The following is a 15,290-nucleotide window of genomic DNA, read 5'->3' as shown; positions in this document are numbered from 1 at the left end:
TCAAAGTGTATGAACATTCCTATGGCCCTTGACACAGATAAGCCTTCAAAAGAACGGAGTCAGGTTGCCTTCAGCATTGTCATACTTTTAGTATTTTTCAAACTATTTGCGAAATGAGGCCTCAGTGCTCCTCCTTCGGTAAATGACTGCGGCTCACCATCCACCCGTTTTCACCCGTCCCTGCTCACCTTGGTTTCCGCAGCTGCGTCACAAGCAAGGTGAGCAGGCCTACCCCGCCCTTAGCCAGGTTTAGTGTGGGCCACCTTGATGCAGCTGGGAGTCCCTGTGGTACCCCGTAGGCTCACCGCCTCCCCTCTCCCTGGGACCCCAGTTCCCAGAATTTATGGGCTTCAGTCTTGAGCCCATAAACTCAATATAGTGGTTTCCAATAGGCATTTTTTCAAGTAGATCCTAAGAATCTTGCCAAGAAGGTATCCCAGAGTGTAGGGCCTGTTTTTGAGTGTCTCTGCAATTAGCATATTAGTTTATTGGAAAGAAGCAATGGTTTGTTAAATACTCCTTCTAGAGATCTTGGAATTTCTTAAGCACCCTCCTCATTATGCGAACACCAGCCATCCCACGTGTGTGTCTGTCAGAATCTGAGTAGGGGTCAGGGTTTGTGGAGAGAGCAAGAAGAGTGCTTGCTTGAGAATACGACATTTAATTAGTACAAATCACAGTCGCACTGAACATGGCTCTAGTGAATGGGCCGCGTTCAGCTTAGGCAGCTGAAGGGAGGGGCATGTCCCAGACCTCTCCCTGGAGCTGAATGTTCATCTGGGAAAACAGCTTGAGCACAGAGGTATTTTCTTGGAAGAAACAACTCCCAGCTGGGGGAAAACTGCGAAAAGGAGACCCCGTGGCTGTGCTTCAGCACTGGCCACGAGGCCGTACCAGATGAGGGAAGCCGGGTCCCGGAGGCAGCCGGAGACGGGAATGGCTCCTGGTATCTGCTCAGCACGCAGTAACGTGCTCAGTCTGATGAATGTGTGGATGCTCTGGATTATTTCCTGAAAATGGGGTCCAGGAACCTACTGGGAAGAGCTTAAACCTAGCATTTCCCTTCTAGAAAGTCTCAGATATGGTCCCCTAACTTGGAGAAAATAGGTGATGTTGGGAGGAGGCCTGAAGAGAAGAAGGCCGGCAGGAAGGGGAGGGTGCATGCTAGCACAGAACCCTGACGCCCTTCTGACAGCAGTGGGCTGGCGAAGCCACCACACCACACCGCACCCACCTGCCGAGGTTGAAGCCGAAGGGATCATTTTAAAGTGCTCTGACTGGGGATGTGAAGCTTCCCTGGGCTAAGTCCAATCTTCTGCCAGCTTCTACATACAGTTCCCTCTCCAGAACACCCCTGGTTTCCCATCACCGCAGAGCAGCCCCAGCACCACTTGCCTGAGGAACAGGCTCTGTTCCCACACGGGCCCAGGCTCGTTGGTCCACCCAGAAGCACCCAGCCGCTGATCGACGGGGACAGCAAGGGCCTGTAACCTCAGCTGAGCCCCGCGTGGCAGCAGGATTCCTGTGTGGCTGGGACAGCAGCACCTGGTGCCCTGTGTCAGGCCCCTCACATCAGCCACTGCTCCTTCTCTTTGATGAAGTGCTCTGCCCAGCGGCGAGTCAGCTCCAGGTACAGGCTGGGCTGGTGAGGCAGGTAGTCCAAGTACAGACGAGTCGGAGTCTTCTTGGGAATGGCCCTCTCGATCTGGGTGCCCTCGTGCCACTCATTGAAAGAGGTGATGGAGACGATCTCGGGCCTCACTGTCAGGGCCGCCTGCAGGGCCGTCTCATAGTACTTGCCATTGACCCTGTTCCGTGTGTTGTGGTTATTCCAGGGCCGGATGCTGGTGTCGATGTAGCCAGGCCCCACACTGGGAATGAACATGAGGTTGTTGGCATCACAAAAGCTCTTCACGGCTTTCCAGTTCTGATGGGAGGAGCCGAAGGAGAAACCATTGGAGGCAAAGTAGGTGTACATGCCGTCAAACCCGGCGGCCAGGATGTCATGAGTGTGGCCCTCCTCCACCAGCAGCGCTATGAAGACCCCATCATACGGGGTGTTGCGGATTGAGTGGGGCCCATTTGGTGTCAGCAGATGGGCCCAGGCCTCGGGGGTTGTCAGGTAGGAGTCGTAGATGTAGAAGAGTGGGAGGCTCTTCCCCATGCTGTTCTTATAGCGGTAGAATGCGCTGTGGGAGCCATACCTGAAGAGCAGGAGGAAGAAGAGCCTGAGACGGCAGCACAACTGTGGGGCCAGCCGTGGACGAGAGCTTTCCTGATGCCCGAGCACAGTTTTGGATCCAGCCAGTCTCCATAATTGGACTGTCATGGCTCTAAGCAAGAACCTATTTGCCTGCCTCCTCTCCCCAGCCTGGCACTTCTTTTTCCTTTTTTTTTTTTTTTTAAGATTTTATTTATTTTTAGAGAGAGGAGAAGAGAGGAAGAGAAACATCAATTGGTTGCCTCTTGCATGCCCCCAACTGGTGATCTGGCTGGAAACCCAGGCATGTTCCCTGACCAGGAATAGAACCAGCAGCCTTTCAGTTTTCCCGATGATGCCCAACCCACTGAGCCACAACAGCCAGGGCCCAGCCTGTCATTTCTTTATTTAAGCCTCACCCCCAACCCCTGCCCTAGGCCAAGCCACCACCATCTTTCATCTGGACAGCAGCTTCCACTTCTACCTCCTTATAACACATTCTCTCTTTTTTTAAATTCTCACCTGAGGACATGCCCATTGATTTTAGAGAGCGGGGAAGGGAAGGAGAGAGAAAGGAAAGAAACATCGATGTGAGAGAGAAACATTGATCGGTTGCCTCCTGTGTGCACCTTGACCGGGGACTGAACCTGCAACCTAGGCCTGTGCTCTGACTGGGGATCGAACCTGTGACCTTTTGGTTTACAGGAGGACTCTCCAACCAACTAAAGCACACTGGCCAGGGCTCCGTTCTGCATTTAAATCAGATCTGACTGCTCCTTACCAAGACCTGTAAGGCCCCACCTACTTGGTCTGGCCCTGCCCACCTCCATCCAGGCTGCTCCCCCATCCACCTCTGCACTGCAGCCACACTGGGCTTTCTGTTCTGCTGTCAGGCTTGTCCCGTCCTGTGACCTTCGGATCCACAGCCCTCTGCCTGGAGTTTTCTGCCTGCCCCCGATCTGCGCAGGGCCACCTCTTCACTTAGCTGTTAGTTCGCATGTCGTCTCCTCAGAAAGCAATCTTGGCCACCCATTCCGACACAATGCCCTCCTCCATTCTTTACTATCACTCTCCATAGTACAGGTCCCTATTTGACTCCGTATGTAACTCCTGCGCTCCACTGCATCCCCAACATACACTAAAATGTGAACTTTGCTAGTCCTACCCATTATCACCGTACAACTAGGGCTCAGGACAGTGCTAGACACCAGAGGCACTCAATATTTTTTGAGTGAACAAATGAGTGTGCAAGCACTGTACAAGCCACTTTCACACGTATTAACTTGTAACTCTCACAAGACTCAAAGGTAAAGAGGCTTACCTCTGACTACAGATTAGAGGCTGTAGGACCGGAATTCAAACCCACATTGCCGATTCTAAGCCCAGCACTTCTTATAAAATAATTGCTGGGGCCCCTGGCCGGTGTGGCTCCGTAGGTTGAGTGCCACCCCATACACCAAAAGGTTGTGGGTTTGATCCCCACAGGGGTCAGGGAGCCTATGAGAGGCAACCAATCGATTTTTTTCCCCTCTCTCTCCCCTCCTTCCTCTCTCTCTAAAAGCAAAGAAAAAATGTCCTCAGGTAAGGATTAGAAATAATAACAACTGCTCGGGACACAAGCATTCTGCCCTCTGTCTCTTGACCTGCCCCTGCAAACCTATCCCTGCTGCCATTCTGAGCCCCACCCAAATCCATGCACCAGAGCAGCCTTACGTGTCAACGATGTACTTGATGTTGTCATGCAGAGTGATGTCGTCCCGGCCCTTGTAGGGCTGGATATGAAAGGCCACCTGCCACAAACAGGAGACACTGGTCAGGTGAGTATCTGTCCAGGGATCACAACCTTTAAGGCTCACAGTCCCAGCATGGCCGAGGGGTGAAGCTGAGTTCAGGACAGGGCCTAGCCATGGTGGGCACAACAGACATAGGAGCAGCCCCTGCCCTCAGGGCCAAAGAAAGAAGGGCAGGAGGTCTGCCCACCTCCCACGCTGGGCATCAGGGAATCACTGTGGTGCACAGGACGTCTAATAGGCTTCACCTTATGTGCCAGTCCCATGTGATCGGCACTAGGTGCCTGGAACTATGGGAAGACATTTACGGAAGCTGTGCCGATGAGCAAACGTGCTACAGCCCGATAGCCGTGTCAGCGATGGGCTCAGGAACGCGCATGCAGCGCTTGTCTGTCGTTTTATCGAGAGGGAAAGGACTTATGTGATTGGTCCATTTGGGGAGCTAACGGCACGGGGAGCTCAGCTCCCTCGCCCCTCTGGAAAGGGGGTCTGCCTGCGGAGAACACGAGCACGCTGCTCCCTGAGGCCCAGCACTGCCCCCGGGCAGGCCGCCGAGGCTGGAGCTGCGTGTGGGCCCATTTGGCCCTGGCCTGCCTTCTATCCAGGGTCGGGGTCTCCAACTTCACCTCTACAGTTTTGATTTTTAGTCTCCCGTGTCTCCTATATTTAATTTTCCCAGCTTTTTTTCAGGATTGAAGACAATAAGAGTGGGTAGGAAGTATTTATTAGACACCTCGCCCCCCTAACACCACGCTTGCTACTTACTTGCCATGGCTGGGCTAGTGCCAAGAACTCGGTGCAGGCACTGTCCCTGGGGATGGTGGGGACTCTCCCGAATGGGCCAGGGGACGCTCGATCTCTCCTTGGAGACTCACCTGGATGTCGTACTGATGGGCGGTGTCCAGAATGGCGGGCACCAGGTCATCTGAGGGCTCCCCGTTGTCATCAGCCATGCCAGGTGGGTACCAGGACAGGACCAGGACACCTGGGACACAACACACGCTCCTTCAGAGACGCACAGGTTCTCCGCAACAGGGATCTCTTTCCTCACAAGCCGAACCCGGCTGCAACATGGTTTCTGAAGGAAGTCTCGGAGCAAGGCTCCTGCCCTGCTCCTGTGCCGGCCCTGGAGCTGTCCTCGCCCGCGGTGCTGAAGTGCAGCGGCTTGGGGAACCTTCACGTGTCAGGCCTGGAAGGAGCCTGAGAAAAGTCCGGGCAGGAGCCAGGCTTTTGCTGACATTAGCAAGTAGTAGGACAAAGGGAAATAGGTGGACAACGCCACGCCCGTCTGGAAGCTACAGTCCTCTCCCGGGAGAGAGGTGCACCCCTGAGGTCCAGAATGGAGGACAGAATAGAATGGCAGCTTCCTTGAGCTGAGAAGAGCCCTGAACGAGAGGTCATCCTATTTTTCCTGAGGGAAACAGCATTTGTCTAGGCTGCCTGCCCCTCCAGACTGCAAAGTCCCGAGGGAAAGGCTTTGTGTTATTTATCTGTGAACTCCTCCTCCCAGTGTCTCAGGAATTCGATTTTTCCCCCTCACTCATTAATTGTTTCCAGAGAAGTTGAAATGCACTGTAAAATCCAGCAGAATTCAGTGACAAAATCTGAAACAGGTGAGCCTCCCACCCCAGGCTGCCTCAAGGAGTCTCCCAGGGACCTCTTTTCAAGCAGAGGACTTGATGGAGAGCTCCTGGACCCCACACAGAGCGGCGTCCATCATGCAACCTGGGCAACCTTTCCTTCCTGCAGCCGGCAGAAGCAGGACGCGCTGCTGCCCTGCCCGGTCCCAGGCGCTACTCCTCTGGATCCCAGACTCCTTCGGGGCCAGGAGACCCAGGCTTCACTCACCCAAACCTAGACGCCCAACAGACATGAAGACCCTGCTCCCTCTCCTCGCCGTCCCCACTGAGACAGCTGTGGCCCAACTGCCTTCCACTGGCTCTCCCAGCAGCTCCGGCCTAGGAAAGGGCCCTGAAACGTTGAGGGTCAGAAGGCAGAGGGGTGCGTTTGAGCACCAGAAGGAGGGGCGGTGCCTCAGGGAAGGGATAAGAAGCCAGGCCGAGGGGTGAGTGGGGCCGGAGGCCGGGCGACTGGAGCGGCGGGAGTTGCGGTGCAGGAAGAAAAGAAGGGCGAGGCCGGGGGTCGGGGACGCCCAGGGGTGGGAGGGACTCACCGATGGCGGCTTCCTTGAGCTGGGTCATGTGCTCCCGCAGCACGTCGGGGTCCCGGGAGCTGTAGGGCCCCAGCTCTGGGTAGAAGCTGGAGCCCAAGTCGTCCGGGGGACTATGGCGGCCGCGGGGGTAGCTGGCCGAGATCTTGGGGTCCCAGTGCGGCACCATGACGTGGTCCCAGTGAATGTAGTGGCCTTCGCGCCGCGGGCTCCCATACCACGAATAGTAGAAGGCGTGCAAGTCCGAGTAGACGCGCAGACTCTGTTTAGGAACCGGCTCGGCCTCTGCGGGGGCCGGTCCCGGGGGACTGCCCGGGCCCACCGTGCGAGGCGGGGGCGGCGGCGGCGGCGGCGCGGCGGGGGCGGCCGGGGCCCGGGCGGCGGGCGCGGGGGCCCCCTCCGGGCGTCGCTCAAAGGACGCCACCTCCAGGCCCGGGCCCAGCGCCGGGAGTCCGTCCGGGGCCTTGAGCGTGCGCAGGCCCATGAGCGTGCCGAAGGCGAAGAGCAGCACCAGGAACAGCGCGATGCAGGCGCGGCGCCGCCGCCGGGCCATGGCGGCCCTGCGCTCCTCGCGTCCGGCAGGTTACCTCGCTGCGCGCCGCGCCATGGCCTCCCGCCCGGCTCCCGCGCCGCGGAGCCCGCGCGCGTCCCAGGGAGACGGCGCTGCCGTGCGGCGGGCGCGGCGTGGGCGGCTCCTGCCTCAACCCCGCAGTGCGGGCGGGCCCGGCACACAGAGCCTGCAGGCGGCGCAGACCAAGTGGTCGCCAGCCGAGGGGGAGTGGACGCGGAGGACAGACGAAGAGGGGCCGAACTGCGCGTTCCTGGGCCGAAGAAGCAGGGCCCCAAGTCAGGCCGAGGGGCCCCCAGCGGGTTTGTCGCCTTTCAGCTTGGGATGGCAGGATGGAGGCGCCCGCTGGGGGCCAGGAATGCCTTCCTCTCGGAGCAGAGAAGGTCCGTCTTGGCAGCGACGCTGGAGGGTGTGGGAGCAGGGGACAGTGTGGGGAAGACGCGAGTGTCCATGCTTGTCCCTCTCCCCAGGGGTCTCCTTCCCCACTGCTCACCCTTTACTGACTCCACCGACCCTCCCTACGGATCTCAGAGAACCCCTCTCACACGCCCCTGGGGAAGGAGGCTGGGGGGCGGGGTGCAGTCAGACGCCACGCGCGGGCCAGAGCACGGAAGGACGAGGGGGACTGTGACGTGCACAAGGTCACATGGAGCAGGTCTAAACCCCAGAGTCAGGACCGGCTCGCCAGAGCTCTTTTCGCTGTCAGGGCTGCCTGGTCTCGGGCTTGTTGTCCTCCAGAGCCATCCGTCTGTCCTTGAACAGTCTCCTAGAGTCGGTGAGGACTAAATGAGAGGGTTACCCCAAAAGCACGTTTTACAGGGCCTGTCAAAACTAGCACCGAATACACGTTCGCTGTTCTTCCTGGACTCGGAGTTTCAGAGGGCCGGCCCGGGTCGTAGTTCCCTTTTTAGATTTCTAGGGCTGCAAGAACGGGGTTTGCCTCTCAGTTCCCAGGTCCGTGTGTTGAACTAGGCCGTGGTGTGGTATACTGCAGACAAAGATAACTCTGGTTGAGTTCCTGCTCTGCATTATTCATTATTCGATTCATTCAGAAAACAGTTTTGCTCATTGTCTGCCTCCTTCGCTGGTCCACAGTGACAGCAACTATGTATCGTCAGCCACGCTGTAGTGTCTAAAACCGAGCTGGCCTAACAGCAGGCACCTGATTTTTATTTCTTAAGTAGCTGATTGTAGGAAACCCAGGAGGAGGAGGAGGGAGACTGGGAAATGTGGGTAGGTCTGGAGATCAGGAAAGTGAATTTGAGAGAATTCGTGGTAATCGCCGTGAATTAAGGGGAATGCTTCGCGCTCTGAGCCGCAGAGCTGATTCACACTGGCGAAGTCACTGTGGAAATGGATCATCCCGTGATGCCGGAGGCCGGCTGGCAGGCCAGAGTGCCCAGCTTCCACGGTTCAACAATGTCATTAGGAGCCAGAGGGGCTTCCTCCTCACTGCTCGGCTGCCCCGCCCCCCCTTCATTCCAAAGCCACTCCCCTGATGTCACAAAACAGCCATAATTGTTCAGTCCAGGGCTAAATTCTGACCCAAGATGAACCGAAGATAGTGCCCCGTTTCCCACTGTACCAATCGTGGACACTGACCCAACGGCCATCGATTACAGCCCTTCTCTCTGATGCCGAGGATACCTTCAGTCTTTCTCTGCAGAGGCGATGCCACTGGAGGACAAGGAGCAAGGGACAAAGAAGAGCTTAGTGGTGCTGGGGCCCCTGAGCCCCGTCTTCCTTGGGCCCTGGTTCCAGTGTGAAACACTAAGTAATCTTCCAGCAAGTTACCCTTTTACTCTAAGCAAGAAGAGCTCATGGAGCAGACTTGGTTGGTTGCCTATCAATCCCCAGCAGAGACTGGGAAAGGAACTTGGAAGCAGGGAGGTCAGTTGGGAAGTAATCCTAGGGACCAAGAGTGAGGAATTACGGAGAATGAGACACAAAAGAAAAGCCAAACTAACGTGCTACAGATAATGGGGCCGTAGTCCCACCAGGAATGCCACCCAGAACTAGCAGCTGCAAGGTTAAAGCCACGCTACTGGCCCCTCCCCCACTGGTTTGCCAGTTTCCCCAGGGCTGTTAATGTCCCCGGCCTCCTGGTCTCCACTGTGCCAAGTAGGCTCCCCTGACACCAGGGAAGGTGCTGTGGCAAGCACAAAGACAGACATATTGTCACGTGCAGTGGGGTGCTGCTGGTGAGAGGTCAGTCTAGGCTCGCACAGAGCCGTCCGCCCTAACTGCTGCCATGACAAATTGCCACCAGCTTAGCAGCTTAAAACAGCACAGAAATGCGTTATCTCACAGTGTCTCTACGTCAAAAGTGCAGGCACAGGGTGGCTCAGCTGGTTCTCTGCCTAGACTCACAAAACCCAATTCAAAGCGTTGGCGGGACCGGACTCCTTTGTGGAGGTTTCAGGACTGAATCCATGTCCCAGAGCATTGGCCGAATTCAGTTCCATGCAGCTGTAAGACTGAAGCCCTCATTGCCCACTGGCTGTGAGTCAGAGGTCTTTCTCACGTGTGAAGGCTGCCGGGATGTCTTGGCTTGTGGCCCCCTTCCACCTTCAAAGCCCAACTTCAGGTCCTGTCTTTCTCACACTTGGAATGTTTCCGACCTCCTCCTCTGCTGCTTCATCTCCACTGTCTTCCTCTTCCACTTTTGAGAGCTCCTGTGATACGTCAGGCTCAGTTGGATACTTGGGAAGAATTTTTCTATTTTAAGGACACTTGAGTAATAACCTTGACCTCATCTGCCAAGTCCCTTGGCAACAGTAACTAGATTAGTGTTTGAAGAAGTAAGAGGACAGAATCTTGGGGGTGGGGACAGCCTTAGAATTCTGCCTATCACAGAAGTGGTTGCTGAAATCAAAGTGGGCCATGGTGGCTGGGGGCGAGGTGGGGGGGCGGGGATGATATGTGGCTTCAAAGGAGTTTGCTGTAGTCACTCTGTCAGGTAAAATGTGTCCAGCTGCAACTAGGAAGGGAAATAGCTAAATATAGGTTAAAGCAATGCCCCTCAAACTCTAATGAGCCTATCAGCCCCTTGGAGATTTTGTTAGAATGCAGATTCTGATTCAGTAGGTCAAGGGCGAGGCCTGAGATTCTGCACTTCTACTAAGATTTCAGATGGTGTGCTTCTGGTGGTCTCCCACCACATTTTAGCACTTACAGTAGAGTGGGCTTGTCACTCCACATTCTGAGGAGTCCGTAGGTAGGCTGGTTTTCGGGATGGTTAATCCAGAAGGTCAAAGGCACTGGGGCATCAGATCGTCTTGTCTGTGGTTTCGTTGGCTTTGCCCTCACGGCTGAAAAGGAATGGGGGCCTGGCCAGTAGCTCAGATGGTCAGAACATGGTCCCAATGCGCCAGTACGCCAGGGTAGCTGCTGGATCCTGGTCAGGGCACATAAAAGACTCAACCCACGAATGTGTAAATGAGTGGGACAGCACATTGACGTTTCCGTTTCTCTCTCTCCCTCTCTCTCTCCCCCGCCTCTCTTTCTCTCTCTAACTCAAAAAAGAAAAGAGAACGAATGGAAGCACGTCCAAGCATCACATTCCCACCAAACAATATCCAGACGAGGAAGTGACTGTGTTGTAACCCTTTTAAAGAGTAAGACACACTCTTCCAGAAGCTCTCAGCTGACTTCCCATCACTTCTCATTGGCCAGAATGGTGTCATGTGCTCATGCTTAAGCCAATCCCTTGCCAGGCCATCCAGAGAAGGGCAATAAAATCAGAAAGAAGGGAAGATGTGGGGATTGGGTAAACAGCCAGAAGTGCCCCTCCTGTCTGCCTGGAGCCTATGCCTCCCTTTTTTCTCACTATGCTGAGAGAGCCCCCCCCCTCCACACACACACCCCCACCCTGTGGCAGGAGATGGCACATCTACTCTGGAAAAGTGGAACAAGAGAGCCTCCTGACTCCGGGCACCAGGCACCAGCAGAGGGAGGGGTGAGGTGCCCTGTTGAAATCCAGGGGAAAAACACAGTTAAGCTTAAAGAGTGGTGGGAAGCCCAGGCCCTGGGAAGCTTCCTTCCAAGCACAAGTCTGAATGGCTTTTCTCCGGGGAAAAGGAAAGAGCTTTGAGAAAAATCTCACACATACTGAAAAGTCAGCTCACTGCCCGATCAATCCAGAGTGAAATATATGAGTCAGCAAATCTGCCCCTTGTATTTAAATATGTGTGTGTGTGTGTGTGTGTGTGTGTGTGTGTGTGTGTGTGTACATATATATGTATTTGTTTCAGGTATAGAGCATAGTGGTTAGACAATCTCGTAGTTTATGAAGTGATCTCCCTGATAGTTCTAGTGGCCCCTGTACTTTACATCCCTGAGGCTATTTTGTAATTTCTTCCTGCCTTCACCTTTTTCACCCAGTCCCCCAACCCCTCCCATCTGGCAACCCTCAGTGTGTCCACTTGTATCTGTGAGTCTGTTTCTGTTTTGTTTGTCATTCAGATCTTGCAATCAGCTCAATAGTGCCTCACTGTAAACATGAAGAACCAGCCAGTGATTCCCAGACATTTAGTGAAAGCCTCTTCCATGAAAGGCAGAGACAAAAATAAGCAAACAAACAGAAAAGAAAGCGAGAGAACAAAAGTGACTAGAACAGAGGAAACAGAAATGATGTAGCAAGCCAAATAAAATAAAACAAGCAAATGACAAAACACTGTCATCTAATATGCCAGAAATTTTACATTCATGAAAGAAGAACAAAGTGCTATATAAAGGGGTGGGGGCAGTGAGGACAGCCTGGTTGGGGTGGCTCAGTGGATTGAGCGCGGGCCTGCAAACCAAGAGGACAGTTGTTCAATTCCCAGTCAGGGCACCTGCCTGGGTTGTGGGCCAGGTCTCCAGCTAGGGGCATGCAAGAGGCAACCACACATGGATATTTCTCTCCCTCTCTTTCTCTTTTCCTTCCCCTCTCTCTAAGAATAAATAAAATCTTTTCTAAAAGGTTTTTGAAAACAAAGAGAAAATCCAAAGAGCTTTTTGCAGGTCTGGGGGAGTCATATGCCAGGAATTTGGAAATAGAATGGCACTGGAGACCAGAAGACGGGAGAATTGCCTCCACAATTCTAAGAGAAAATAATTTTGAAGCTATAATTCTATAACCAGTTTTTACGGTGGAAGGAGAAAATAGAGACATTTTTTTTAAGTATACAAGGTCATAATTTTTTCCTCCTATGCCTCCTTTCTCAGGAAACCACCAAAGGATACAATAAGGAGGCAAGTAAAAAAGGTGAGGGGAAACTTGGGTTCTGGTTTAAAAAAAATCTAACACAGAAGAAAAGCTTTTGGGGAGCTTCGGGATGGGAGTTACGCAGGTTCAAACAGCAGCCTCGGCAGGAGCAGGGAGACAGCCCAGGGCAGGCAGCCCCGGAGTGGCTGAAATGGTCAGGTGGCCTCCCTGTGCTCCCCTTTCATTGCCCTCATGTGGCTGTGCCATTATTTTATTTTATTTTTTTAAGATTTTATTTATTTTTTTAGAGAGGGAAGGGAGGGAGAAAGGGAGAGAGAGAGAGAGAGAGAGAGAGAGAGAGAGAGAGAGAAACATCAATGTGCGGTTGCTGGGGGCTGTGGCCTGCAACCCAGGCATGTGCCCTGGCTGGGAATAGAACCTGTGATGCTTTGGTTCACAGCCCACACTCAATCCACTGAGCTACGCCAGCCAGGTGTACCATTATTTTAGGTTAAATCCCCGGTGGATACATTACACTGCATCACATTTTTATTGTTTAGCCAAGTGTAAACTATGATTACATTTCCTTTCCTGTCCAATTTTTGTTTCTCCTGGGGTGAACAATTCCCTTTTGCTTCCTTTATTTTCTCATTAGTTGTTTTTCCTGAACTCTCCAACACAGCTGTAAACCTCCTTTGAATACTGTTTTCTACTCAGTTCCCATAGTAGGACGTCTGCCAATCAGTGAATAAAACAGAGTGGTCAGGCGGCGCTAAGTGCCCCAGAGTAAAGCGCAGCCTCAGCAGGGGGGAGGGAGTGCAGGGCGGAGGCCGTGCCATTTCCAGCAGGTTGGTCAGGAAAGACCTCACTGCCAGGGGGGCCTGCAGGCAGAGAGGAAGGGAGCCAGGCAGACCTTTGGAGGAAGAGAGTTCCAGGCAGAGGGAACAGCAAGTCCGGTTTCTTGGGGACAGAAGTGTGCCTCTACTAGAATTTCCCCTGGCGTGGTTTACTGTCGCTTCCACAACCCGCTTTCCTAGCCTCTCAGGCACCCATGTTCCAACTCCAGTCACCATCGGAGCACTTTTTTGCTCCCAGGATCCAAATGGTGACCAAGTCATATTGATACCACTTGCAGAACCGTACCGTCCTTTCTCTTTTCCTCTATTCCCACTGTCCACCACACCAATCCCACGGCAGTAGAGATTACAGATAGGACTGCAAGGGCCCCTAGAGATGATCTGGGATAACTCTATCTTACTGAGGCCCACGTGAAGTTACTTCTCTAAACCCTCAGCCGGGTCTCTGGAGGACCAGGCAAAGTTTGCTTGCGCCACCCTTGGGTCCACCCTGGCCCTCTCCGATCCATTTTGCCTGCTGCTCACCAGTGGGTGCTCCTCCCACAGCGCACTGCCTTGTTGCTCCCCACCCACCCCACAAATGTCACAATGACCAGAAGAGCAACCCAGGCAGGCTGAGGCCTCTGGCAAGGCAGGCCCCTCCGTTTGCTGCTGGCCAGTGTAATGCAGTGGAAGGAAATAACAGGCGTGAATCAGGCACCTGTTCATTCACAGCCCCTTGCTTAAGTGGCCACCCCTTTATGCTGAGGTCCTGTTCCCCCAAACAAAGCCTTCTGGATCGGCATCAGTCTGACCCAAGCTAGGCAATCAGTTAGATTCTTCCCTCAAGAAATTTGTCAAAAATCAGCCCTGGCTGCTGTGGCTCAATGGATTCAGCATCCGCCTGCGAACCAAAGGGTCACTGGTTGGATTCCCAGTCAGGGCACATGTCTGGGTTGCAGACCAGGTCCCCAGAAGGAGGTGTATAAGAAACAACCACATGTTGATGTTTCTCTCCCTCTCTTTCTCCCTCCTTTCCCCTCTCTCTAAAAATAAATAAGTTTAAAAAAATACCCAGAGAACCCATAAAAAATTAAATAAATGAAAAGGAATTTGTCAAAACTCGCTGTGGGAAGGTAAGTGGAAAGGTTATGCAGAGTCAGAGCCACAGTAGAAGCCAGAGCAGACACGATGACAAGCCACGGTCACGGGCAGATCAGAGTTATAAGGAGGCAGAGGCTATACACAGGCTGAGGGGAGCCCTCTGTCTACAAAGAGGAAAATGCACCAACCATGCTAAATGAAGAAGAAACCAGAGAACTTTGACCCTAGGAGGAGAGAAAGAGAGCGAGCAGAGACTTCTTAGAAAGGACAGAGCAGCTGCCCCCGTCTGTGACGGCCTCCCGGCCCAGCTCATGTCCTGCCAGGGTCAGCTCAGCCCTGGGAGGTGTCTCCATCCGCCAGTAACTGCCCCCCTTCCCTGGAGGAGGTCTAAGTGTTTCTGTCTGGAGCCCTGTCTGTGTAGCTCAGCCGGTTAGATCGTCGTCCCGATACACCAAGGCTGGGCGCGTGATCCCTTGCCAGGGCGCATACAAGAATCAACCAATAAATGCATAAATAAGTGGAATAACAATGTCTGTCACTCTCTCTTCCCAACCGTCTCCCTTCCTAGCTCTCCCTATAAAATCAATTTAAAATAAGAATTGTTCATTAAAAAATATAAGTAAATATTTCTGTCTGTGGCAGACAGACCCCGGAGTGGTCTCCATGACTCCTGTTCCCTGGTGTTCCTGCCTTTCTGACCCTCCCCCGTCCCCAGAGTCAGGGTGGCTGCCGCAGGTCCAGGTGTCAAATGTTGCCCTGACCTACAGAGAGGAGATGCTGCCTGTCGTGTGACCCTTTTATTAGGGGGAAAAACTGTTTCTAGAACCCCCAGTTCAGGAGGCCGGGGTTGTGTCACATCCCCAGGCCTGAGCTCCCCCTGAGACACGGGGTGGTTAGCCAATAACAGTCTGTCCATCCCTGAACTTGGGGGTGTGTCATCTGCTCTGAGCAAAGGGTCACAGTAGATGAGCATCTGAACAAAACTGGGGATTTCTCAACCACGAATAATGTGAGCGGAGAGAGGTATTGGGCAGATAATCAACACTGTTTACCTCGCCAACAGATATGCTCATTTTCTGTGTGTGTGTGTGTGTGTGTGTGTGTGTGTGTAGAAAACATCACGAAGGGTGTGAACCAACCCAGTAGCATGATTTAAACTTTGAAATGGGACTGTGTAGAGTGGAACGAATGGGTATTTCACTTTTTACTCATGAAATTTCGAATAGGTTATGTTGCTTTGGTAATTTAAAAGCACTGCTCTAATCCTGAAGCTGGCTGCTCAGAAACAGAACTAAGGTTTTCTAAAAGCAGAGTCAGAGAAGCGTGTGTTGGTGGGCCTGTTCCCATGCCCGGCCCCCTGCTGTCCCTCAGGTGCCCGGGGCCAGTCCGTTCCCACTGAGGATTTGGAGGCACAAGGCTCTCAGAGCCTGACGA

The 15,290-nt window shown here is 53.5% G+C and overlaps 1 protein-coding gene across 2 annotated transcripts; it reads right to left on the bottom strand.

The window, feature by feature from the left end:
- Positions 1–155: 155 nt before the first annotated feature.
- Positions 156–6,765, bottom strand: MANEAL (mannosidase endo-alpha like). 2 transcript variants are annotated; one of them, XM_045859284.1, is made up of 4 exons: positions 6,164–6,765; positions 4,866–4,975; positions 3,914–3,990; positions 156–2,204 (listed from the first exon to the last, which is right to left on the bottom strand). In XM_045859284.1, the coding sequence occupies exons 1-4, from the start codon at positions 6,711–6,713 to the stop codon at positions 1,568–1,570; spliced, it is 1,374 nt and encodes a 457-aa protein (XP_045715240.1). In that variant the 5' UTR covers positions 6,714–6,765; the 3' UTR covers positions 156–1,567. The 2 variants fall into 2 exon arrangements, with proteins under 2 accessions (XP_045715240.1, XP_045715241.1); XM_045859285.1 differs by lacking the exons at positions 3,914–3,990; positions 6,164–6,765 and having other exon boundaries at positions 4,866–4,936.
- Between the last annotated feature and the right edge of the window lie 8,525 nt (positions 6,766–15,290).

Source organism: Phyllostomus hastatus, unplaced genomic scaffold (genome assembly GCF_019186645.2).
Source record: "Phyllostomus hastatus isolate PE091 unplaced genomic scaffold, TTU_PhHast_1.1 phas_scaffold_182, whole genome shotgun sequence".
Lineage (NCBI taxonomy): Eukaryota > Metazoa > Chordata > Mammalia > Chiroptera > Phyllostomidae > Phyllostomus > Phyllostomus hastatus.
The sequence above is the reverse complement of the archived record's forward strand: the minus strand, read 5'-3'. Positions and strand labels throughout refer to the sequence as shown.